The sequence below is a fragment of the Enoplosus armatus genome, chromosome 21, assembly GCF_043641665.1.
Source record: "Enoplosus armatus isolate fEnoArm2 chromosome 21, fEnoArm2.hap1, whole genome shotgun sequence".
Lineage (NCBI taxonomy): Eukaryota > Metazoa > Chordata > Actinopteri > Centrarchiformes > Enoplosidae > Enoplosus > Enoplosus armatus.
Window position 1 is genome coordinate 6,119,130 of NC_092200.1, and position 25,730 is coordinate 6,144,859.

The 25,730-nt window shown below is 41.3% G+C and overlaps 2 protein-coding genes across 2 annotated transcripts in view; both read left to right on the forward strand.

Annotated features, from left to right (window-relative positions):
* tmem108 (transmembrane protein 108) overlaps nucleotides 1-18,448 on the forward strand; it is a 44,592-nt gene extending 26,144 nt beyond the window's left edge. Inside the window, exons 3-5 of the mRNA XM_070928159.1 lie at nucleotides 10,925-12,214; nucleotides 13,371-13,522; nucleotides 15,494-18,448. Of these exons, the coding sequence (XP_070784260.1) occupies nucleotides 10,925-12,214; nucleotides 13,371-13,522; nucleotides 15,494-15,610 (1,559 nt within the window). The 3' untranslated portion in view covers nucleotides 15,611-18,448. The remainder of the gene's footprint in view (nucleotides 1-10,924; nucleotides 12,215-13,370; nucleotides 13,523-15,493) is intronic.
* A 3,320-nt stretch (nucleotides 18,449-21,768) lies between these two features.
* Nucleotides 21,769-25,730, forward strand: cdv3 (carnitine deficiency-associated gene expressed in ventricle 3). The gene is made up of 5 exons (XM_070928158.1): nucleotides 21,769-22,054; nucleotides 22,815-22,891; nucleotides 23,171-23,307; nucleotides 23,519-23,681; nucleotides 23,765-25,730. The coding sequence occupies exons 1-5, from the start codon at nucleotides 21,869-21,871 to the stop codon at nucleotides 23,889-23,891; spliced, it is 690 nt and encodes a 229-aa protein (XP_070784259.1). The 5' UTR covers nucleotides 21,769-21,868; the 3' UTR covers nucleotides 23,892-25,730.

The following is a 25,730-nucleotide window of genomic DNA, read 5'->3' on the forward strand; positions in this document are numbered from 1 at the left end:
CCTTTACTCTAAGATAAATGAGAACAACTGGTTTACTATTATTCATATATTTATTAAAAATAGTTTTCTAATGTGAAGTATCTGTCTGTCAGCATTACACACAAAAGTTTAAAGACTGTGAAGAGAAAAAAAACAGTGTGAAATGTCCATGAAATAGGGCCCCAAAAATACACATTACGTGAAACACTTTGCAGGTTGGGGCCATTTTAAACACCCTGGTACCCAGAAAGGTCTTAGTCCAGTCATAGTTGAGGGTGGGGTTGCTTGGTGTTTATGCTGCGTTCATATCATAGGGGATGGATGGTAGAGATGAGGATGATTACCATGTTTTTGACTTGCAAGCATTTACATCATCAGACAACTGGAGTTGGTTGTATGGTTGCAGAGTTGTCTGTGTGCAGGTTATTAATGTTGTGCATTGACATTAAAGCACTATATAGATTAGATTTGAGTTCAGTTACTTTGAACGACAGACTTTGGCTGATACCAGTCATCCATTTTGTTTGTTTTTTAGGCATTTCTGTATTATTAAATGCCAAGTCAGATATAATGGAGCGTTACGAAAAATCTGAGTTTCCAGGAATAGTTTGACATTTTAGCAAAAAGGCTTATTCGCTTTCTTGCAGGGTGTTGGATGAGAAGATGGACACCACTCTCATATCTGTCCTACAACCAGGACATAATCAGCATAAAGACTGGAAGCTGGGGAAAATTAGCCAGGTGACAAACCCTGCTTACAAACACCTCTTAAGCTCATTAATTAATTATATGACATATAGCAGATAACCCCAATTAAACAAACAAGATATAACATGTTAATTACTGAGCTTTAGAGATGCTGGAAGGCAATTTGTTTTCACCTTTGACAGAGACAGGCTTGCTGTTTCCCCCAGCTTCAGGCCTTTATGCTAAGCTAAGCTAACCGGCTACTGACTGTAGCTTCATATTTATGGACAGACATGAAAGTGGTTTCCATCTTCTCATCTAACTCCCAGCAAAAAGAATAAGTGCATTTCCCAAACTGTTGAACTAATCCATTAATGATGCTTTTTCTAACCACAAGTCTCACTGCTTTCTTTGGTAGACTCGTTGTGCATGAATAAAAAAATATTCCTTCATAGCTGGAGACCCTGATGAATGCATTCAGGGAACCTCAAATTGTAGACATCAGATACTGTACATACAGTGCTGTATCCCCTTAGTTCTTGTTATAGTTTGAGTCTGTGCTGCTTTAAATTCAGAGGACAGGATCAAGGCTTTGGGAGTGGATGTACAAAGCTCTGGCAGGCTACCAGCGCAGAATGTCACATGAATATGGAACATGGGAGTCAGACTGGGACCCACCAGGCTCCTGGACGGTTAGCTAAACAGGCTGATGATATCTGGTATGCACCCCCAAGCTCCACCTCAGGGCAGCGGAGCCAAAGGCTGTCTCTGACAAATCTGCCTCAATCCCTCAGAAGTGATAAAGTTGGACTGGACTGCTGTGAGCGGAGTGCTTTAAGCTGTAGCAGAGGTGGAGCGAGGTCACTTTGCAGCGGTTTAATCTAAAGAGGGGAAGTCTGAGTCGAAGCTGCAGACTAGCTTTGTGTAAAGTTTATATTAAGACCTTATTTCATTTTTTTTTTTTTGGTTTTGGGTAGATCCAGTCAGTCGGACATCCAGCCGAGACCTGAGTTTCCTCGGGCACATTACACTTCTATCAGGGTTGCCTTTTTACAGTGTGCAGAGCTCAAAGGCCCACCTGAGATCTCTGTCTATGAGCAATACAGAGACATTTCTCATTTCTCTCTCTGGGCCAGCCATCTGCAGGAGACAGATGTGCCTTAACATCCTTAGGCTGCAGGCAAGAGTGGAGATACTGCAGATAGAGGAGAACTAAGATGGATGATCCCGTATCATGACAGGCGTCAGAGCAGAAAGAGTTTCGCTGTTTTCCTCTGGTCACCCTCTGAGCTGTTTTTTATTCTTCTGTCCTCTGCCTTTTCTGTCTATGCTCCTTATGTACTTATGCCAGCATCTTGTGATGATATAACACACCTGAAACAATAGAGGGAACTTACTTGTTTCTAGCAAATTAGGTTTTGTCTGGCAGCTCGGTCTTCAAAGTACAGCCTGACAAGTACATCAGTTGCTTGCAAATTGTGTTCTGAATTCAGCTCCTTATAAATACATTATAACTTGAAAGAGCAGGTGGTGTGAAGTATAAATGATTACACAAGTAATCCTCCCAATCTGACTTTGTCTTGTCTCGTATGATTAAAGTTTGTGGACTTTTTAAAGCTGCCAGCAACAGTAAAATTCTCTGTAAGTGGAAAACATTGGCAGTGTTTGTGACTTTAATGGACTTGTATAACTGCAGGCCTGCAATTCAGTGTTCTCCCCAGATTCCAGACAGCTTCCTGTTTAACGTTTCTCCTTCCTGTTAAATCCTTTGCCGCTGTCACTGTCGCTGTAGCTAAATCATTATCCCAGTAAACAGCACCAGGACTCTTTGTTGTGCTTGTTTTCGCATTTTCCCTTCGCCTGATTCTCCTGATAAACACTTCTCTGTTCAAAGCTGCTGTAACCTGACAAACAATTTGCGGCGCATTCAACAGGAAGCCATTATCCTGTTGCGAAAGCTCTCCCTCTTATCTCAGGGCTCACATCTGTAGTTCCCTCCCCGCTCCGCCTCTCCACCACTGCGCCCATGCGGTCCTCCTCCACCAGGATGGATTCCAGCGGGCCACAGGATGTGCCCTATCTGTCGGTTTCCCCCCACGGGACAGACACTCTCCCCAGAATGGCAGACGAACACACCCAGGAGCAAACCAAAGGAATTTGTCTGTTTGTGCTACTGTAAAGATGACACTCGATTTAGACGCCCAGATCATGTGTACGTCTCTACATGAGGATGAATTCCAGAAGGATCTGTCTTTGTGAAGTTAGTAATGAAAGCACTGTTAAATCTTGGTATTCTTAAATGCGAATTTGTACTAATGGTTGCACTAGTAGTATAGGTAGTCATGGAAGTGGAGGTAGTAGTGTTGTCAGTGAAAGTGACCTTACAGTGAAATTAGTACATATGGTAGTAATAGCAGTAGCAGTAGTAGCAGTAGCAGTAGTAGTAGTAGCAGTTGTAGTTGCAGTAGTTTTAGGGATAGTAGTAGTAGTTAAAATGAAATTAGTACTTATGGTAGTAGTACTAATGTGCAGTAGTAGCATTAGTAGCAGTTGGAGTAGTTGTAGTAGTTTTAGGGATAGTAGTAGCAGCAGCAGCAATGTTGCTATTAGTTGAGTAATAATGGTACAGGTAGTGATAGTCATGGTGCTGTTGTACTACTATGAGTTGTATTAATGGTAGTAGTGGTAGTGATAGTTGTACACGTAGTAGTAGTGCTAATAGTACTGTTGGCGGTGGTAATAGTTGTAGAAGCGCAGTGGGTCCATTGCAGTGAGTCAGGGCCGATAGCGCTCTGTCCAGGCGTAATAATCCAATCTTACCAGCAGTTAGTCAGACAGCTCTCCAGTGGGCCTGCTGATAAAGGGTTTTGTCTGCCCGAAGCTGATGGATCTGATCTGTTTCTTTGGCTCGCTCTGACGGCACGTCAAAGCTTAAAATTAAAGGCTCGGACTACCTTCCACAAAACTCCTCATTTAAGGATTATGATTACTTTGATTTGGGTCTGTCAGCCTTTATCCTTGAGAGTGAGATATGAGTTCATTCTGTATTGGATAGCAGAGCCGTGGTGTGTGTGCCAGTGTGATGTGATAAAGGCTCATTGGTATTCTGATGAGCACTGTAGATAAAGTATTCTCCATTTGCCCCCGAGGGATTTGGGGGGGAATCCCATGGAGGTTTGTCCGCTACTGTAGAGTGGTTGTGATTAGCATAAACGAGGCTAAATGTGATCCATGGAGGGCCGGCTGGGTGGTGAGGAGGACATCCTTAATTATTGGTTATGGTCCAATGCCCTGGGACTTCCAAACTAGCAGTTATCCGTGTTTATCTCATTAGATAATGAGGTGGACATACAGCGATTCCCTTTAGTTCTTGTACGTTTACATCTCAGGCATTAATTTACTGATTCTATCCAGAACAACTTACAATGAGAGTGAAGGCCGAGGTTCTCGCTAAAGGGCACGATGACACGGTTGTTGACAGACGCTTATATTTATTTTTCAGACACCTTCCGTCTAGTTTCATAGGTCAGGGACATCCAAAAAAAAACCTTTACTGGTGCTGGAAAACTGAAGGTAGAAACAGACAAAAGTTTTTAATACATTTTATATAGAAATATTTTGACAGTCTTCGTCAGGCCTTAACATTTTGATCAGGACCGTAGTTACAAGACGCTGAGGTCACATCCTCTGCATTTTTCTGGGAATATTAACATTCTTCGTTCTTCTTTAATTATACTTTTAGGCCAAATACAAATGATTCAGTATTTCTTCACCAGAATTGTATTCCCGGTTTTCGGGAGAGGTCTTTGAAACATTTAGACCTTCATTTTGGGAAATAACATTTGCAGAAATTATAAATGAAAAGTGAACTGAAATTTAATTAAAATTTTAGACTTCATTTTTGGTATCTTGAAGGTGGAAATTTCTGAATTGCTTTATTAAATCTATTCGGAGAAATGAATAGTAAGAGATAGCAGTGAGACCCCTGAAAATTATAGTGCTAAAATACAGTGAGCCATTGCTTTACACGTTCTGAAGTGGTACAAAACCTCCACCTACAAGTTACCAAAACTGTCCAATTCTCCAAATTTTTGGAAAAAGCCTTACTTCTGCGTGGTGAGTGTGAACCTAAAAGACACAAATCATATGTTATGTTGTCTTATAAAAGAATGTACAATTTAGAAATGTTCATCTTGCATTTTATCTAATACCTCTAGTGCAGATAATCCAGGTTGTTGTACCATTTGTTGTTATTTCAACCCATGACTTGATCATGGACATTACCCCCTAAAACAACTACAATCAAATATTAAATCCTTCTTTACTATTTAGTTTCCTTAACAGGCACAGTGCACATTAATACACATTCACAAACATTAACAAACAACGGTACATATGCCAGAACCAGCTGTAAGATTTCTTATCTGTAGTCCCTGGACTAATGTTACACCCTGATTAAAATTAAACTAAAATTAAAACAGTTATCCAAATATTTTATAAGCTTACAGGGCAATAACAAAAAGAGAATTAATGTTACATTAATTTTAGTTAAGATACAGGACATTGTTATGCTATATTGTCAGGTATTACATCTTAATACAGGTTTTATCATTGTGTTGCAGTTTCATTCATGCATACATGTGACCTTGGCCAGATTCTCATTTTGTTCCCGACACTTCTTCCTTTATTCCCCGTCATGCTGCCTGAACAGGGAGATGACTGAGCAGTAACAGTTAAGAAGTACAGCCTGACGAGCCTTATTGATGGATGACTTTGCAGCTCCTATTTTTGGCTTCGTGTAGAAGCCTCCAGTTCGAATAGTGCCACTGCCAGTTGCCCACCGGTGATGCGACACAACCAGCCCGGCTCCAACACTTGCTTCATAGGCAGGTTGTCGCCGTGCATTCGAGCCACATCGTTCTCCATTGCACATAGAGTGAGGTGACCCCTGGAAAAAAAGATAAATATCCCACCCTCCACTGCAAATAGCCCCCACCCTCTCAGGATTGATCATGCAGCCAGGCTAGTGCATAAGCGCTGATAGCCTGCATACCGCACACTAAGTGCTCCAGTATGATTGATTAGGCTGGAAGACTCTTGATGCATGTGCCTGAGCGATATTGTTCTTCTGGAATGGAGTCTTAGCTCATGAGTGAATCCATGGAAAAAATGTAATGCGGAATTTCCTCAGCAGGAGTAAATGTTTTCTATTTCACAGGTGTAACTTTAGATTCAGTGACAGCCGCTCTGGCCTCTGTCCCCTGACATTGAGTGTAATAATGAATGATTGGTGAGACAAAGCCTGCACTGGATCAGTGCGCAGGATCCTGCTTTGCAACATGATTTATTGATGTCCCTGATGGCATCAACGAGGACTTCAGCGAATGTCACCAGCTTCCTATGCATTCAAAAGAGCCCTAATTCAGCAGGTTTTCCTGCATAAATTGCCACTCCCTCCATACATCCTCAGCTTCGTTAATGGAAAACAGGTTGACACCATTAGTCAAATAAATGGGGGCATAATCTCAGTTATTTGTCTCCATGATATTAGCATGTGCTATTCTGAGATAATCAGCTGGGTGATATAGATAGTGAGCAACAGGTTGATGTGAGTGATAACAGTGAAAGCTGCGTGTCGCCCTCCACTTCTGTGAAGCACATACTAGAAGGACAAGGAGAAAGACCTTTAATTCAGCGTCACCATTGACATTTTTTTGTCTTCTTATGGGCAAAGATTCAGATCATTCTCGTTGTTCGCCTTCTCTCTTGCGTCATCACTACTGAAAATTGACTTTTTAGTGGGTGTTTCTTGTGCTTGTGAGAAAATATCATGTCGGGCCTGAAACAGCCGACTGGCACAATGGTGGAAAAAATCATGCTGAGTGGACGAGAGTTGCTGAACAAGACAAATTCTCACACCTTATTTTTCCTTTGAATGTCTTTTTTGGTCCTTGGTCTAATGTATCTAATCCAGCCTTTTTGCTTTTGTCCATGTCTTATCACTGATGAAACACCCACACATCTCCCTCTCTTACTCCCTACTACACCTCTGGCCTCGTCTTTGCACATTTTCCCACCCTGTCCGACCTCGCTGTTCTTCCCCTTTTCCATCCAATTTTCTCATGTTCTTCCCAGTGCTTCAACTCAATAATGGATGTTCATGAAGCTCAATTCACTTCTCTGGCCTTTTCAATCACTTCTCTGGTTAATTCACCCGCTTTGCCTGCTTCCCCCGCTGCATGTCTTTGTGGAGGCAGGGCCGGGCTCTCTGTCTGCGTTCACCCTGCTTACGCTCTCACTCCATCAGCCAGACGTCCAACCGTTGTGACAAATTACACCCATTTGTCTCAGTGTGCAACATAGTGCATGTGTAAAGACACACAGATACACGTGTAATCCCTGCACACACACAGAAATTCAGCCACATAACATATACTGTACAGGTCAAAACTGTAGTACACAAAGTTAGCTCTGCGGTAAAGTGTTGTGAGAAATTAACCCAATCCATTAACAAACCGTGTGGGTTCAAATCACAGAAGATCCCCTCACATAACTAACATTAGCATTTTTTTTTTTAAAGTAGCCTTACAGACATTTATACAATCTATTAAACAGCAGTAACAGTGAGAGCTGTCTTGCTATTTTGCACCAAAACTCCTCTTGTTGATCTTCTCACGAGCTCTAAGTTGCTTGGAAACCTGTGTATTTCTTTGCTATAATGACCCATAAGAAAATCAAACAAGGAGTCTCACTCACAAACTCAACTAGTAAACCTCAGCGTCTGATACAGAATCTAAAGGCCAGTGTTATCCTCACTATGTATTCAGCACTGTTGAATATTTGGGCTGTCCGATGTCTGAGTGCAAGCTTACTTAAAAAGTAGATTCTCCCCTTTAACATTTTAGATGCGCTCTTTAATAAAATATGACAAAACTGCAAAGTCCCAAATGAATATTAATCTCCATGTTGGTTACAGATCAGGGTGAAACCACACGTTTTATGCTAAGTTTCTGATCACCCAGACAAATCAGAAGAATGTGTTCCTGTTTATGCGTGTGCCAGAGCATTTGGTTTGCCAATTTCTGATATAACTTTGTAAAGGGAGTCTGGGTGCTATGTTTTATTCAGAGGTAGCACAGGATCGGGTTGCCAGGTTGTGACAGCCAGGTTTGGGTACTGATTGAAGGTATGACTCAAGCCAGACCACAGCATTGTTAACATCCTCGCTCTTAATTGGCTTCTTTTAATCTCTTTTATCTACTTTTTTTGCTCTGAAAAACACAATTGTTACTCTTCCTTGTTGGCAGCTGTAGAGCTCAACATTACACAGAGGCATGTGTGGAACCTTTGCTACCTCAAAAGAATAGTCTTTGATATATTTATACCTATGATTTTGTCATAATATTGCTTTTATTTATTATTCAGATTTTGTATTTTGTTTTGTTGTCTGTCTTTCTTCTTGTGTTTTTGTCCATGCACCTTCTTCATTGTAGAATAATTTGTGAAATGTAATGTCTTTAGAGCCTTATCCTCTAAATCTGTCCTAATGTGACCACTATTCACATTACCGACGATCAACAATAGCCCAAATACTTAAGCTTTGATAGGTTGGGCTTGTCTGTGTTCCATTTCCCTGCCTAAAGGATCATCTTAGGGAAGACGAGCAGTCATAAATCAAGGATGGCCATGTGTGTGTTATCTCCTCAGATATGAGTCTGGAGTGGGCTCCGTGGATTAGAGACGTGACAGGCTTGGTTAATGGAAGACAGGGCCTGGACCCTCTATCCTGGTAGTCTGTGTGATTGAGTATGGAGGAATATGATTAATGATTCAGAGGCTGAGTTTAAATAGTCAGAGCTTTGGGGTTCTACTGTGGTGTATTTTAAATCCCCCGGTGGACAAAGAGGAAAGAGGATGTAGAAGAAATGTGAGATTACTGATATTGACTGTTGCGTGGGCTGTTTCTTTCCTATTCTTTCCTTTCTGCCCCTTTTCTTTCTATACGCTCAACAGATTTTTTTTCTCACCTCTTCTGCCATATCCTTCTCCTCTGCCCCTCTTGGAAACGGGGTTTCCATAGTTACTGAGGTAGCACCATAGTTCATCTAGGTCACATTGGTGGCTAGACTCTGTGTGTTTTCTATGACTCTTTTGGGGTGTTTTATGAATGCCAAAATAATGCAGTCTTAATCACCATCCTTAATTTCCTCCCTTCAAAGCCCTCTAGTGCAGTGACCTCATGAATATCCACCTCTGCACGTCCATATATTTTACATTTTTATTCGTCTATGTCATGTCAGTGCCCCTTTTTTTCCAACCTCTTGGAGGCTTTTCTTTGACACAAGCAAGATACCCATCCAGATCCTTGGGGTGTGTGTGCGTCTGTTGCTTAGCACAGCTAAATTTGTGTGGTTGGGTCAGGCAATATTACAAAAAGGTATTTAATAAATAAGGTTTTTGACAGTACGCATATATTGTGGAATTCATGCAATATCTTAAATTGCTTAAAAAAAAGGATTTTTTTTCTAATCTACCAGTCTTTACTAAATGAATGATCTGCACAGATGAATATAAGCATTGTTTCATTATTAAAGGATAAGGCTGGCGATACTCTACATTTTTCATATTGTCAACAAAACCCATGAAAAGAGCAAAACTAACAATGAATTGATCCCACTAACAAGTGTGTGTGTCCAAAGCCTGATATATCTTATTCCTCTGTGCCATAGACCTCCATTGTTGTCCAAAAACTATTAACAACACATCAATGGACCACACTGTTGCAGCGGATGGCATGTTCCTTAATTAACATGATCACACACTCTAGTTTAATTATAGTTACTCCCACATACGCTGTCCTGCAGCCATAAACTCATTAGCAAACCAAATATGTATGACTCCACAGCTGAAAATAGTCCCCAACGGATGCACTGTTTCTTCCTGTTTAAGTGAAGTTTGCTAAAAACTACAGTGCCCAGCTGTTATAGGAAAGTGCCACAGACAAGTTTGAGAAGTCAGAGAGTGTTGAGGGACAACCTAACACATTGTTGGTTTTGGTCTTTTCATGGGAGTTGTTGAATATCAGAAAAATATAGAATATTGCCAGCCGTATCCTTTAAACAATAAACCAATAATGTTTTAAGCAAAATAGAAATAAAATACAAATGTGTCAGAATAACCTTGGAGCTTTTAGTATTCTCACACCGTCTTCAGTTCAGCATCCTGTGGCAAAAACATGCTCCATAACCTCATTCAGACACGAATTTATGATTATGTTAGCCTTGTGTTAGAGCATGTTCTGTTCTCTGCTGAATGCATAGAAACCGGCCGGTGGGAGCTCTACTAATGTTTCACATTAACTGTGTTTAACAGTGTCAATAAGGGATGGGGGGGGGGGACAGTGCAAAGGGGAAATTAATAAGCTTTTGCACGTTCCTCCCTCTATGACTTTCTTGCTGTCTGGATAACATAATAGGACCAATATTCCCCACAGGCACCTGCTAATGACTTGCCACTACACAGCCTCCTTATGGGATTGAGCTCTAGAAAGTGAATCTGTCAGGCTCTCTGAGATGGTTTTAGCATGTTAAATAGGCTATTTTGGCGCTATGACTGTCGTGAATCTATCCACTGTGTTCACCGTAAAAGTATCTTTATCTTTTCTGTCATTTTGTCTAGTATTGAGCACGAATCAGATGACAATTTCACTGGCTGCAAATGTATTTTTGCGCGATAATTTGTTTCAGAAAATGTATTAATTCAGTCTACTGACACATTCTTGGCTACACTGGATCTTAATAATAAAGAAACCTAATTTCATAGTACTGAAAATTATCAAAACTATTAAAACTCTATTGGAAATGCAGCTTTGCTTGAACTATGTGTCTAAAGACGGAGACATCCTCCCAGTCACAGGCACCCTCTTGCACGGGTACACACACAGTGGAACTCGTGAATAATGCAGTTAATAAAGCGATCACCTAGTTAAACTACGTCTACGTGACAAACACAGCGGTTCAGTAGATTAAAGGCTGAGGAGCATAATGACCGCAAGACAAGGCTACACGTCTCATCTGAAAACTTAGCAGTCAGTTTCAGCTGCCGGGCTGCAATCTCATGTAGCTTTGCATTACAAGATCCTTGAGAGAAATTATGCAAACGAAAATACACACTTGTAAATGATCCAGTAGTTCATGAAGCTAAAAGGATATTCTATATCGTTGAGTGCTAATCATCAGTTTTCTCTCTTTATCTGCAGGTGTTCTAGCATTCCTAGCACTGCCAGTAGGACTGGTGTCATCAGCACAGGAGCTGTACCTCAGCCAGACATCCCAGGACTCTGTCTCCATGGCAGCCGCCCACAGCAGCCCCCTGTCTGCACCCAAACCTTCCCCCCCGGACTGGCATCAGGAGGGCTCCAGTAGCGGAGAATGGTCATCCAAAGGAGGCACTCAACCCTCAAACATCATCCTCCCTACTGTCTCCCTCCACCCTTTGGCCTTGCTTCACACAACCCACACTTCTAGCCTGGCTCATGACGACCATCCTATTCATGACACAAATACTGTCACCCCAAACACTGTGAACACTGAAAGTCACGTGAATCAGCCCCTGGAGCCGAGCTCTGATATCGTAAACCAAGGCCACATGCACAAATTGGTCAGGGTACCTCAAGTCCATAACCCAGTTAATGTCAGTACTAACCAGGCCAGCAGCAGCAGTCCTAAATCTCCCAGCACAGCGGTCCCAAATATAGATGTGGAATCGACTGCCAGAGGGCCTCCAAACCCCCTGGCTCTTATGTCCAGTTCTGGATCAGACAGAGGAGATACACTCGCTGCACACCACGTAGAGCCTCAGAAGTTGAGTGTGGAGGAACCCACCGACCCCAGCCGGCACTATGTCCCAGATCTCGAGCGCTCCTCCCTGACCACCCTTTCCTCGTCATCAACGGATGCTGACCCTGCACTAGGCCCGAAACTCAGGGAGCATGCTCGGGGTGCCTCAGAGCTGACCGCACACCACGCCATCACACTGAGGGAGGTGCATGCAGTGAACGAGCCCCCCACTGCTGAACTGGTGATAGAGCCGAAGGAAGAGTCTGTCAATCCAGTCGAGAGTCCACCAGAGAATCTAACTTCCACCGTGTCCACTCCGGCCCTGTCCACTGAGCCCATCCTCAAGACACAGAACCCAACAATCATCCCAAACAACCACACTGCACCCAACGAGACCACCACTGAGGAGGGTCAGGGTCAGGTTGTTCAAGGTAACGGCACAGACAATGCCCCTCTGGGACCCTGGTTGGGGAATGTAACTGCACATGGAGGGCTGGTCTCTAACAGCAGCTCAGTCGAGGAGCCCCCTTCCACAGCCAATGCGAACTTCCTGAACAGACAGGTGCCTGCCACTACACAGGACCCCTGGACGCCCGGAAATAGCTCAGGCCCCACAGTTGACTCCCCGCCGCCCCGCATGACCATCTGCTTAAGCAGGATGGATATTGTGTGGATCGTGCTGGCCATCAGTGTGCCTGTGTCCTCGTGTTGTAAGTAACATCAGAGCAGCTTGAAAAAAGTGAAATTAATGAATGTAAAAAGTGCCAGATTACTGACAGAGTTTGGCTGACTTAAAACCTACTAACCTTACTATCATAAAAAAATATATGTTTAAAGGAATAATTCTGCATTTTAACTAATTGGCTTATTTGCTTTATTGCCAAAAGTTAGATGGGAAAATCTATACACGTTTGTACAGTAAATATGAATCAGGTTAGCTTAGCTTAGCATAAAGGCTGGAAACAGGAAGAAACACCTGGCCTGGCTCTGTCCGAAGGTAACAAAATCCAGGAACCCAGCCAAGAAATAGTCCAGCACATAACCCACAGTAAAATCACTTGGTTTTTATACCAAATTATAAGGATTAAACAAACAAGATGTTAATTAATGCTGAGATGCTGGTAGGTAGATTTTATTACCTTTTGGACAGAGCCAGGCTAGCTGCGTCCCTTCCTTCTAGTTTGTATGTTAAGCTAATTTAACAGAAAGATATCAATCTTTTCGTCTACCTCTCGGAAAGAAAGTAAAGTATTTCCTAAAATGTCAAACTATTCCTTTATGGACAGAAATAGTTATTCCACGCACTCGCTTTTCTTCAAATTTCTTCCTGGTTTATACTTGCTTCACTATGTGATCTCCCTCATTTTTAAAAATGCCTTTTGACAGCCTCCAGACACCCTTCAGGGCCTGATCTTGTTGCATTAAAGTGGAGAGAGTGCAATAGCTCAATAACAGCAAGAGGGAGAGTTTCTTTCATTGAGCAGGAGAGTTGCACCTCAGGCAAAACATAATTTCTTTGCATTTTAGTCAGTTTGAGATGGAGAAATCAGGATTTCTTCCCCTTTAATGATACATAATTTTCTTGTATGATTCCTGAAAATTTGTTACTGAGAGACTGAAATCTTTGTTGTTTTAGATAACACAAAATTACTACAAGGCACCCCACCAGCAGCCATTTCAAAGAGTATTTTAGGATGGATATTTCCTTTCAACCACTATTTCCTCTAACAGTGGCATGTTGTCGTGAAACATGACAGCCTCTACCTGTGCAGCTAGTGTGGGCGCTTTCAGAGACTATTTGAAGCAGCAGTTCTTCCTGTCTCCGTACCAACACTCATTTTGCTTTCCTGTCTCTGTCTGCTCCAGCTGTGCTTTTGACGGTGTGCTGCATGAGGAGGAAGAAGAAGTCGTCAAGTCAGGAGAACAACCTCAGCTACTGGAACAACGCCATCACCATGGACTACTTCAGCCGGCACGCTGTGGAGCTGCCCAGAGAGATACACACTCTGGAGAGTGAGGTACAAACTACTGGCACACTGGCTCTATTAGTGTACAGCACAGCACACAGAAGTGGAGGGACATACTTGATGTTTCACTATCGGTCAGCAGAATTGTTTTAATGAGAATGAAAACAACAAAGAGGATCCATGTCCAATCTCTCCTGTCAGCAAGCCTCGAGGCCTGCTGAAGTGCACTTGAGCATGACACTGTATTACTACGATTTACAGGGACGCTATTTGGAACAAGCAAACAGTGAATTTCCCTGCGTATACCAGTATTCTGTTATTATGAATGCATACTTTTGGCTTTTAAAATCCTTGGCAGAGGATAATGTGGAAAAAAATCATCTGTTCAATTTAATTAAGTACAGTTTCCAAACCTCCAAATCTTGTGACAAGCTGATAAAAGAGCTTCACGTGATGAACGGGGCTGTAGCTACCAATTACATGTAGGATACTGAGGTCATGGCCTCTGTAATATTTCTCGGAATTTGAGGGATTTTATGGCCAAAGAGGTATTTACATTATATGATTATATTATATGACTCGTAGTACGCAGTTGGCTTTTTAGGCTTTTTTAGGCTGCATATTTTATCATTTGACTGTTGGGTGAAAAAAGGGGATTATTATTATTTAGTATTTTCCACCAGAACTATATACCAGGCAGTATAAAGAAGGCTTTAAAATAACATTTAGACCATAATATAAGGTGACAGAAAGTACAGAAAATATAATTGAGCAGGTATATGAATGAATAACGTGCAATTCTGTGATTTTTTTTTTAATATTCAAAAAATTTGGTTGAAAAAGAGTTTGGTTGGTGGGTGGTCAAACATTTCCTGGAAATTTGGACTCATGACCTGAGTCTTTCATAAAATCCTGCCTGCAGCCCTGGTGATGATGATTGATAGATAAGAATAATAGATTATTAATATGTTTGTCATACCGCCTCTAATTAAATACAGGAGCTATATTTATTGTGCACTTAATGCCATCATGTCATTGAGTGTTTTTCTGTTTGTCATTCAACCTAGTTAGATAGTCGAGATTTGGTTTGATTAAGAGCATCAGCTTGAGTATTTTTGTGCATTACAGCGCCGTCTGGTGGAACTAGTAGTACATGACAATGGTATAATTTTACCAAGTTAGTATCATATCAGCGATCTACCTCCTCTTCTCTCCCAGATCATTTTTATTGTACATTTCTTTGTTCCTTTTGCATGTTTTTTTTGTCACCGTCTCTCTTGTGACCATTTCACTGTGTGTCTCCTTTCTTTTACTCCTCTTCCGTTGGCTCAATTTGCATTCCTTTGCCGCCTGTGGGGGCGTCAGGAGAGGGAAGCTGAGGTTGGATCATGTGTGGGATGCCCCTGGTGACACCCAGGTGTTGTTTTCCCCTGCTTTACCTGCCTCTGTAGAGCAGCAGCCTCGTAGCTTCCCCTGGTGCGATAGGTAAATGACTGTGCTCATTCATAAACCTGAATGACACCGTTAGTTTGATTTGATCGGATCATGCTGATAAAATGGCCCCTCTCCTGCTGTAAAACAAAATTTTCACACCTCCCTCCTCTAGCACTGCCTTATTACTGCTGACTCACCATCAACAACCATTTCTACCCCCCCCCCCCCCCCACACACACACATTAAGTCCCTCTGTTTTTTCTGAGTCATCCCTCCCTTTTGTCTCTTCGCTCATGAAGCGTTTACATCTTCCCCTCCGCCTCCCTTCGTATCTCTGTTCATCTAGCTTTGTCATCTTTGTTCACCATCTCCTTAAAAGCCCCGGGGATGCACCAAACCCATATTTTATTCTGTTCGCTTCCACACTAGACTGTCTGACTCTGCTCATTGCCTGTAGAGTGACTTAGATACAGTAGACTGCAGCGTGTGCCCTAATGGTGAGCCCTGAAGCGTTAATCATGAATCACAGCTATTGTTTAACAGTTAAGCATAAATTTAATCTAAATTTCTTTGTGTGTGCAATTGCAGGAGCATGACACCTGTCTACCCCCTAATGGAGACTACAGCGGCAGCAGCGTGGTCCTGGTTAACCCTTTCTGCCAGGAGACCCTCTTCATCAACAGAGACAAAGCTTCTGCCATCTAGAGACAGAAAAAGAGACACTGTTGGATTCTCCTCTTCTACTCCCCCTGCTGTTGTTGTCTATTTTATATATGTGGTAAATATTCATAGACTTTGACTTTATACTGTACATGACAAACACAAAGAGCAACCAGAAAGAAGAGCGATGTAAACAGACACTATTTACTATGAGAATGCACCCGCATATTTTTCTGATGTACATTTTCTACAAAAGGCTTAATTGTGATAAAAGGTTTTTATTGTCTTTATAAAATACAGAGTATATGTGGTTTTGTTTTCATTACAGTGGCTTGATGATCAGTGCACTGTGGATGTTGCCACATGAAATCTGCTTTAGAGAGAGAAATGTGCTATGAAAACATTAAAAGCTGTTCTTTGTAATTGTATTTTTCCTTTTAAAATCAATCCCAAAAGACTTATAGCCTGTTGAACTTGAATATAGCACCTACGTACTTGGGGGGAAACAGACTGTTTGTGCAATCAGAGCCCATGTTTATCAAACTGAGAAATACACTTAACAAAAACAGCAGACCAAAAAGTGAAGAATAAGACCTATTTATCAAGCAACTTGCTCCTACACACAGCAAAGTATAAGAGCAGCTCTCAAGTGATCACATGATTGATCACATGTATGCTCTGAGCAGGAACAGCCAATCAGAGACACAGCTTTACTGTACATCTGCCCCATTGTTTATTCTTTTTAAAGAAATCCTTACATTTTACTCAGTGATTCTGCCAAAACATGTGCTTTACATTTTTTTTAAAAGTTCATTTTCTTTGTGTGAGATCCTTAAATTTCACATTAAACTGTGAAATAAACAACATGATTAATAATAATATGTGAGATATGTGAGTAAAACAAATCCAAGAAATCTAAAACACAGTACAACAGCAGAGCAGGACAGAATCAAAAATAAAACATTTAAAACCGCTATAATCCATATTGTTATAATAATAATGTATAAAATGACAACGTGAAATATATAGTCGTATATTATAGTGAGTTTCAGCTCATTGTTTCTCTGTCCGGCCCACAAATTGTATGTTTTGGTTCTCTCTCCCCGCTTTGAAAAGTGAAAAGTGAAAAAGGTCTCAAAACCCACTGTACACTACCTGCTCAGCATCAAACAGCAGACAGACACAGTTGGTGAACATAGTGAAGCATTTAGCAGCTAAAGAGTCAGAGATATTTCCCTCAAGAGTTGGTATAAACCAAAACAGAGCTAAAAGAGAATGAACATTGGGCTTACATTCATCCGGTGGACAGACACATGACTCTAAATGAATGGTAATGTTGTTCTGTAACTGCTGGTTTTGTAAATAAGCAGCTGTTTGCTAACAAGTTCAACATATCAACCTAAAAGCTGATAATGTCAATGCAGTTTTCACAACTTGTTTCTTCTGCCCCCTAGTGGCCAAGAAAAAACAGTTATTGCATTATTGCAGGTTTAAAGCAGTTGTATGATAGAAAATTGGATGAAATGGAAACAAAAGGTGAACTGTGAACTGGAGCAGGAAAGAAATGCTGCTGCTTGTAGAAGGTACATCAGAGAAATCATATAAGGGGAATTTAGTACCACATTGACAATGTACACCACGGAAAATGATTGCAAATAAAATCAACGGCAGCTTTATTCTTATTTGCACTCCTGATATCTCTGGAGTTCCCTTAGATTTAAGAGCATTGTTAAGTCGTAACAAATTTGATGAATAGCTTCTTATTCTTAAGTTTGCGAATAAAATTGAAGGATTTTTACAAAATTAAACTTTTAGCAGTTTGATAAATACGGGCCCAGATTTTAATGGTGAATTTGAGCAGAATATTTGGGTGATTTGGGGTCTACATCCTGCAGTTTTGACTGACTTAAAATGGCTTTCCCCCTCATGTGTCACCAGCTTCTCCTAAGAGGGACCACATAGATGTCTTAATTCCTTATGTTGGCCCTTTTATATATCAGTACCCATGTGTGAATGCCCTGTTTGTGCATGTAAGCATACTGTCTGAGTGTGCAGTAATGTGTGGATGGATGAGTTAATGTGCTGCCCCCTCAACCAAATATCACTGTTACTTTGAGTCAAACAAGACTTGATATCACTTTCAGCTCAGTTGTATCTGTTTCTGTGTGTGTGTGTGTGTGTGTGTGTGTGTGTGTGTGTGTGTCTGTTTGTCTCTTGTCTGTATCGTGGAGTGGCTACTGGTGATGTCGCAGTTTGAGAATCAGTTTCTCAGCGCTGTAGGAAACAATTAGACCAACCTTGCTACTGTAAATGTCTCCCTCCATAAATAATGTGTTTGTCCATCAATGCAAACTGTGCTTGTTGACGTGCTGAATGATTGTGAATTAGTTGCTGGACCACATAATACGTGTTAGAGGCTGTCAAAACTCTCCAATAACAACACTGAGATAAATAATGTATGCTGAATATTTACTGTGAGCACATACAGAGGCAGTTTAATGAAAAAAAAAAAAGTGCGTTTGAATATTTTGTTTAATTATTATTGAACCTGTGGTCCTTCTATCATCTGTTTTACTTGGCATTGCTGCAGTGTTATTCAATAATCAATGCTGCCTGCCTCTATCGTCGCTAAAGATCTTCTGCATTGTGAGATGTTGTTCTGAAATCACTGATTCAAAAGGCGATGTTGAATAACGCGGTTAAACATATTGCTATTTCCTGCATTGGATGCTCACAGCTGGGCTTCTTGTTTTGCACGCTCAAAAGTGGATATTTTACACAACGTTCAGTGGCACGGTGGAGCAGTGTTCAACATTATGTATTTTTTGTACTGTAGTATACACTGTACTTTTTACAGCTGAGCAATAAAACAAAGAAAAAACATGCTGACTGATCTGTTTGTCTCATTTTTCCTCTTGAAAACTAAATCTAATCGACAGACATTTCTTCATATTGCCATGGCAGATGGATTTTGGACACAAAGTTCAAATAAATGTTGTAAAGTATTAGATCTACTGTACTGTATGTGCGAGTTAGATATCATACTTACTGGTTTACTATATAACAAAGCAGTGTAAACATTCTCGCCGACCACAGCACATCCATTGATACAGTGAGCTGGAATTTTCTCTTTGTGCACCAGTGCTGCATCTGGTCAAGTGACCTCCAGCTCTGGGAATATGACGTCAGTTCAGTAATCGGTTTACAAGCCTGCTTTGCTGCTGAGGAGAGGCTTAATTTGATGTGAGTGTTATTAACAGATTTGTAAGCCTGTTCAAATCTGGCAAAATATGACAGTTCAACTTTTTTCCAGTGTCTTTTTTTAATGCCCATATTTGAAAATCTTTAATACAAATACATTTTCAAAGAGGCAGTATTGCAAGAGTTTAAAGTTAAAGTTTCAATTTTGGAGGTTATTTTCAGTCAAAATAAGATGTGTAATTGACATTCATACTTTAAACTCCATCCAGATTTACCCTCCTTTGTTAACAGTTGCATAAACTAATCCACTCCACTCAGGTGTGTTCTTGTTCTGTAACTAAATGGTCATGCTGAGAATTTGGTCTTAAAATTGAAAAAGACTAATAAACATTGTTTTTACCTTGAGACAGCAGGCACATTCGAAAATTAAATCCTAGAAGAATTTTGAGATCCACGTGACAGTTTTAGGCCACTTAAATGTACAAATAATGAAAAAAGGGGGAAAAAAGGATATACAATTAAATTCAACATAGGCACATTAACATGGCCCAATTCTGCCAGGAAAAAAAAGGAATGACAAATAAAAATACATTACATACTTTGCTTACTCATGGTAACTAAAGGTTATTATATATTAAGTCATGACCTTTGAAGTCAAAATTATTAGCTTTAAAGTCAAAAGTCATGACTTAGTATCTCACAATAAGGGAGGTAAGAAGACGGTTGAGGCTTGTGGTGGATGTCTGCCATGTTGTATGCAGCCACCATCACTTCCATTCAACATTACACAAATTTAACTTTCTAAGACAATATAAAAAATATACTGTATACAGCAATAGCTTATGACATTTGGGTGTTTAGAACATATGTGTGTTAATAATGCAAACCTAATAATTAGAAAAAAGAAAATAACTGATTAAATGTCAATAAAAATACACATGGTAAGTCAAAATTAGTATTTATGAAGTCAATATGATAAGATACAAAATAATGACTTAAAAGTCAAAATTATGAGATGGTAAATCAAAAGTCTGATTTTTAAGTCAAAGTTAAGGGATAATACCTCAAAGTTATATCGTTATAAAGTTATGTAAGTAGTGGAGTCATAGTTTTGATTTAGTTTTACTTATTATCTTATAATTTGAATGTAAAATCAGTTATTTTATTTATTTAAATTTGTAGCTTTTCATCCATGTCTTTATTGAGCTGTGATGCTCCTGAAAATTCACACTAATTATACCAATTGAATTTCTGTTTTACTATCACTTACTTACTATTTTGTATTTTACTATCATTTATATACATTAGAATGGATTCCTGTAACTGCTGGCATATTAAACTACAGTTACATAGCAATAAGAACAATTGTACTATATTTGAAAAATAATAGTAATAAAAACATGTTTTTTAAAGCACTGAAGTTAACTTTAAGAGATTTTCATTTAATATAACAAATGAGTAACAAAAAATGTATTTAAAAAAAACAGTAAAGACAAAATGAAATAGGATTGATATATACACTATATTGCCAAAAGTATTGGCTCCCCTGCCTTGACTCGCATATGAACTTAAGTGACATCCCATTCTTAATCCATAGGGTTCAATATGACGTCTGTCCACCCTTTGCTGCTATAACAGCTTCAACTCTTCTGGGAAGGCTTTCCACAAGGTTTAGGAGTGTGTTTATGGGAATTTGTGACCATTCTTCCAGAAGCGCATCTGTGAGGTCACACACTGATGTTGGACAAGAGGGCCTGGCTCTCAGTCTCCGCTCTAATTCATCCCAGAGGTGTTCTGTCGGGTTGAGGTCAGGACTCTGTGCAGGCCAGTCAAGTTCATCCACACCAAACTCTCTCATCCATGTCTTTATGGCCCCTGCTTTGTGCACTGGTGCACAGTCATGTTGGAACAGGAAGGGGCCATCCCCAAACTGTTCCCACAAAGTTGGGAGCATGGAATTGTCCAAAATCTCTTGGTATGCTGAAGCATTCAGAGTTCCTTTCACTGGAACTAAGGGGCCAAGCCCAGCTCCTGAAAAACAACCCCACACCATAATAATCCCCCCTCCACCAAACTTTTCACTTGGCACAGTGCAGTCAGACAAGTACCGTTCTCCTGGCAACCGCCGAACCCAGACTCCTCCATCAGATCGCCAGATGGTGAAGCGCGATTCGTGACTCCAGAGAACGCGTCTCCACTGCTCCAGAGTCCAGTGGCGGCGTGCTTTACACCACTGCATCCGACGCTTTGCATTGCACTTGGTCATGTGTGGCTTGGATGCAGCTGCTCGGCCATGGAAACCCATTCCATGAAGCTCTCTACGCACTGTTCTTGAGCTAATCTGAAGGCCACATGAAGTTTGGAGGTCTGTAGCGATTGACTCTGCAGAAAGTTGGCGACCTCTGCGCACTATGCGCCTCAGCGTCCGCTGACCCCGCTCCGTCATTTTACGCGGCCTACCACTTCGTGGCTGAGTTGCTGTCGTTCCCAATCGCTTCCACTTCCTTATAATACCACTGACAGTTGACTGTGGAATATTTAGGAGCGAGGAAATTTGACGACTGGACTTGTTGCACAGGTGGCATCCTATCACAGTCCCACGCTGGAATTCACTGAGCTCCTGAGAGCGACCCATTCTTTCACTAATGTTTGTAGAAACAGTCTGCATGCCTTGGTGCATGATTTTATACACCTGTGGTCATGGAAGTGATTGGAACACCTGATTTCAATTATTTGGATGGGTGAGTGAATACTTTTGGCAATATATTGTATGAGAAAATTTACTAATATTGTGATTTTTATATTTTGTGTAACGTTAAGGATGGTAATATTTCCGGTTCAGGGTCGGAGGTTTTCCGGGTTACGGTGCAGATTTGTCAAATAGCCTGTGCATGGCATGGTTGACAGGGTAGCCAGCGATTCAGACAGGGATCCAGGGTGGACATTTTTTTTTATCAGCCTGTAACAGAAGTTAAACCGTCAGAGTAAGAAGTAACTCCATCTTTTCTGACCGTTTGAACAGTTGTTCTCATTCTCCGAGAGCAGATTTTCATATTTGTCATTGCTCGGTTAGCTAACTATAGTTAACGTTGCTCTTTGAAAATGGCGGATGCACAACCAGAGAAGAGCCTGGACGATTTCTTTGCCAAGCGGGATAAAAAGAAGAAGAAAGAAAAGGGAAAGAGCAAGGAGTCCACCGCTGGGCCCACGTCGAGTGTGGTAAAAAAGACGAAGAGGGAGAAGGAAAAATCGGCGAAAAACGAGAATCCAGACGCACAGATTGAAAAGGTAACCGACGCCGCTCTACGGTAACTTTTTTTTGCCTCAGCGTCTTTTCCAGATGCCGGTGTCGTGTCAAATTGTGTGCCCCCCCACCCCCGTCACAATCTGCTTCCTACTTAAATGGAGCCCTTTTTTTCTGACGGCTCTCAAACGCTTCATCAATTTATGAGGGGGGAAACCACGGATGTGTATATTTTGACATGACGGGAGAAAACGCCGGTTGCTAGCTAACCTAGCATATGGTTTCCCCCTGGCACACATTCTGACGGGAGGCAAAATGTGACACGACACGAGCTAACTGCTTTTCTTTACAGCCTTATCTTCCGTTTCGTGTCAAAATATTAGCTAGTTAGGTGTTAACGTTTGAGGCCCACTCATTAGCCTGTACAGAGACAGTGGCCTTGTGTGTGCATGGTGAAGCTGTCATTCCCCTACTTTGAATCGTGGCTGTCCAACTAGGCCGAGCCGCCATTTGTCACAAGTTTTTACGGGGTTGACTTCCTTTTCGCTTCAAATAACATGACTGTATGATTGTGTGTTAAAGCTAAGTTATCTATTATAAAGTTAAACCACTTGTCACACTGGTGGGTGACGATGAGCCAAACTGTTGGGGCCCATTTCGTGGGAAGACCTGGTCAGTGTGCAGATGTTTTTCAAAGGAGGGCCTCACTAAAAAATAACGTTTTTGGTTACACTGAAAGTTGTAGGAAATTAGTAATGTAATTTTACCGTAGTGTACTTTGAGTTAATGGTTCCTTCTGCCCAGGAGGATGAGGAATGGAAAGAGTTTGAGCAGAAAGAAGTGGATTACAGCGGGCTCCGGCTGCAAGCTTTACAGATAAGGTGAGAGTAAAATGTGTTTTTGGCTGTCATGACTCTTTGTCCACATGAGGAGTTGTCGTTTGCATCTCAGCCTTGGTGCCATCAAGTCGGGGCCAGTAAGGGCCATGGCTCCTATGACTGGTCCCCCATCTTCCAACACCATATAATATATTTTAGTACAAAAAACAAGTAATACATGCTCTTCAATTGTTTATGAGAAAATCTGTACTAAACTAAACTGAAGGGGAAAAAATCCTAGATAGCTCATCATGGGTTCACCTGCTCAACTACTGTTTGCAGTGATGAGAAAGAGGAAGAAGAATACGAGAAGGAGGAGGTTGGTGAGGATGGAGAGATCATTTTGGTCAGCGGAGACAAAGTGTCTGGTCCCTGGAACAAGTCCGGTGCTCCTCCGGCTCCTGTTGCTGCACCCGTGGGTGAGTAAACCAACTTCAACACTTGCTAATTGTGGGATACTTTAAGTTCATGACTATGACTGAGCTAATTTTTCCCACTGTATCATAAAACAATCATGTTCACAGCCTGTACCTGTACCAACCTCCTAATTATTAAGATTTCTGTAATGTGTTTTGATAAGATAATAAAAATGATTTCCCCCCCTAACTGGTGTCATTTCTGTAATTACAGAGGATGTAGAGGTGCCTGAGTCCAAGCCTGCTGGTGTATATCGCCCTCCAGGGGCTCGGCTGACCACGACCAAACGAGCGCACATCCAGGGGCCTCCTGAAATCTTCAGTGACGCACAGTTCCCTTCTCTACTGGCCACCGCCAAGCATGTGGAGACACGCAAGTAAGTAGTTCAGTGAGAATAGTTTAACATGGTATGTTTTAGGAGGTTGATGCACTTTGACATGATACATGTCTGTGTTTCAGGGATAGAGAAATGGAGAAGACCTTTGAGGTTGTGAAACACAGGAACCGTGGTAGAGAGGAGACTAGTGGCGCTTCTATGCAGCAGTTGCAGCTTGACAACCAGTACGCCATCCTTGGGGATAAGTAGAGCCACACCCCTCCGTCCCCTGGCCCCTTCAGCACGGTCCTGCCCAGCCCCCCTTGAAGGAAGCTGAACTCCAGCTGTGTTGACTGCAGTCCTGACAGAGCTCACGCTGCCACCATCACCACACTGGTTACTCACACAGCCTCATATACACTCATACACACCACTGCAGCACATACAGTGACACTCCCTTTGAATACATCAGTAACACACTTCACATACATTTGGTCGGCAAAACTGAAGGACTGCATCTGAAGGGGCTGTTGAAAGAGGGAATAATTGGAAAGGAATTAGACAAAATACACCCAAACGTACAACACTGCAGCAGCAACAAAAGACGATGTAGTTGTCCTTTGTGGATTGTACTCAGAGCAGCAGTTGTGTGGCGCAACTTTTCTCTGGACTTCAACTTGCTTCGATAAAGCCGCAGAGGATCGAAGATAACTTTAGGCAAAGATGATTTTACAAACTTCTGTGAAAATATCTATTTTTTTGCAAGATCGTTATAACCCAATCGCACATGGTATTTTGGGGTGTGTTTTTGAGTTGCGGTCGGGGCTTCGGGAGTGGGGATCCTACCTCAGCGGTATAGCTGGTGGTGACGATGTGGACTGAGCTTTTTTTTTTTCTCGCTGTAGTGGTGAACGGGGGCAAACACCAACCCTCCCCACATACAAGCTGGCCATCAGGCTCTTTAATTTAGAAACTTGAAGCTTTGTGTTTTTTTTCTTTCATGTTGATGACACTCTGCAAAGATCTATGGACAAGAAGCGATAGGTTGTGGTCCTCATTTAGAATTTCTATATAAAGTGGCCTTACTGATAGAGAGAAACTGCTTTGTCATCTGAAGAGAACTTTGCTTGTTGTCTCACGGGCTGCTGCCTGCCTCTGGATCTCACCACTTTGTGACAAAAAAAAACCCAACGTATACAAAAAAAATATCCTTTTGTTCAAGAATGTAGTGCTGTTGTAGTTTGCCTGGTGATTACAACTACTAACTGTCTTTCATATCCACTGTTTTATTTTGCTGCCCTTACTTTATTTTGGTCTTTTTAGACATCAGCAAAAGAGAAATTAAAGCTTTGTTTCTAATCCAAAACCACTCTTTTGGTAACAAATGCTTTACTGTGGTTTGACACCAGATGGTCACAGATGTTACAGTATCAAGAAAAATGACGGCAAACCACTTTAAAAGCATATTTGTTGAGGTTGTTTGGCCATATTGAGCTCACAACTTTTATAATTTGTTAAGTGGTACATTTCAACCCCAGTTTTAAGACCTTTCTTTTTTTTTTATTATCAAGGCTTTTCCTCATACGTAAACGTGCCGTCAGCCCTCATTGCAGTCGTGTAGAACCGGTAGCTTGTGCATAACTTAACTTCCAGAGATTTACAGCGACTACTCGTCTGTAAAAACAAAACCAACAGAGTACTATCCAATTACAAAACAGTGGTACACCCAGTTAAAATCAAATGGGTCTTTACTACAAGCATAGTTATGTTTAGAAAGGTGAAGAAGAACTGGATTTATGTTCTATGTTTCTGTCCTTTCCATCAAAGATGTCGGGGAGCATTGATCCCTGCTGGGACACTTTGGGTGGACGTAGATAATATTTGTGATGAAAAGAGAAGAGCCTAACACAAAAAATAAAGTGATCCTTGTGAATAAAGTCTTGTCTGAATCTTTAAGCATTGAAATGGGGATTTCTGCAATGTCTTCTTCTAGAAAAGATGTTGTCCATTTGTGTTAACCTGCTATCCCGCCCAGAATCCCTCAGTGAATTCCCATGGTGTCTCATTTTGTCAGAGCAGGTGTTGATTTTGACAAATGGTGGCTGAATT

What these genes read in the sequence shown, in the direction of transcription:
- cdv3 (XM_070928158.1), top strand. Translation starts at nt 21,869, where the DNA reads ATGGCGGATGCACAACCAGAGAAGAGCCTGGACGATTTCTTTGCCAAG. An exon ending in CTGCAAGCTTTACAGATAAG is followed by an intron (nt 22,892 to 23,170) that starts GTGAGAGTAAAA and finishes TACTGTTTGCAG; the next exon opens with TGATGAGAAAGAGGAAGAAG. An exon ending in AAGCATGTGGAGACACGCAA is followed by an intron (nt 23,682 to 23,764) that starts GTAAGTAGTTCA and finishes TCTGTGTTTCAG; the next exon opens with GGATAGAGAAATGGAGAAGA.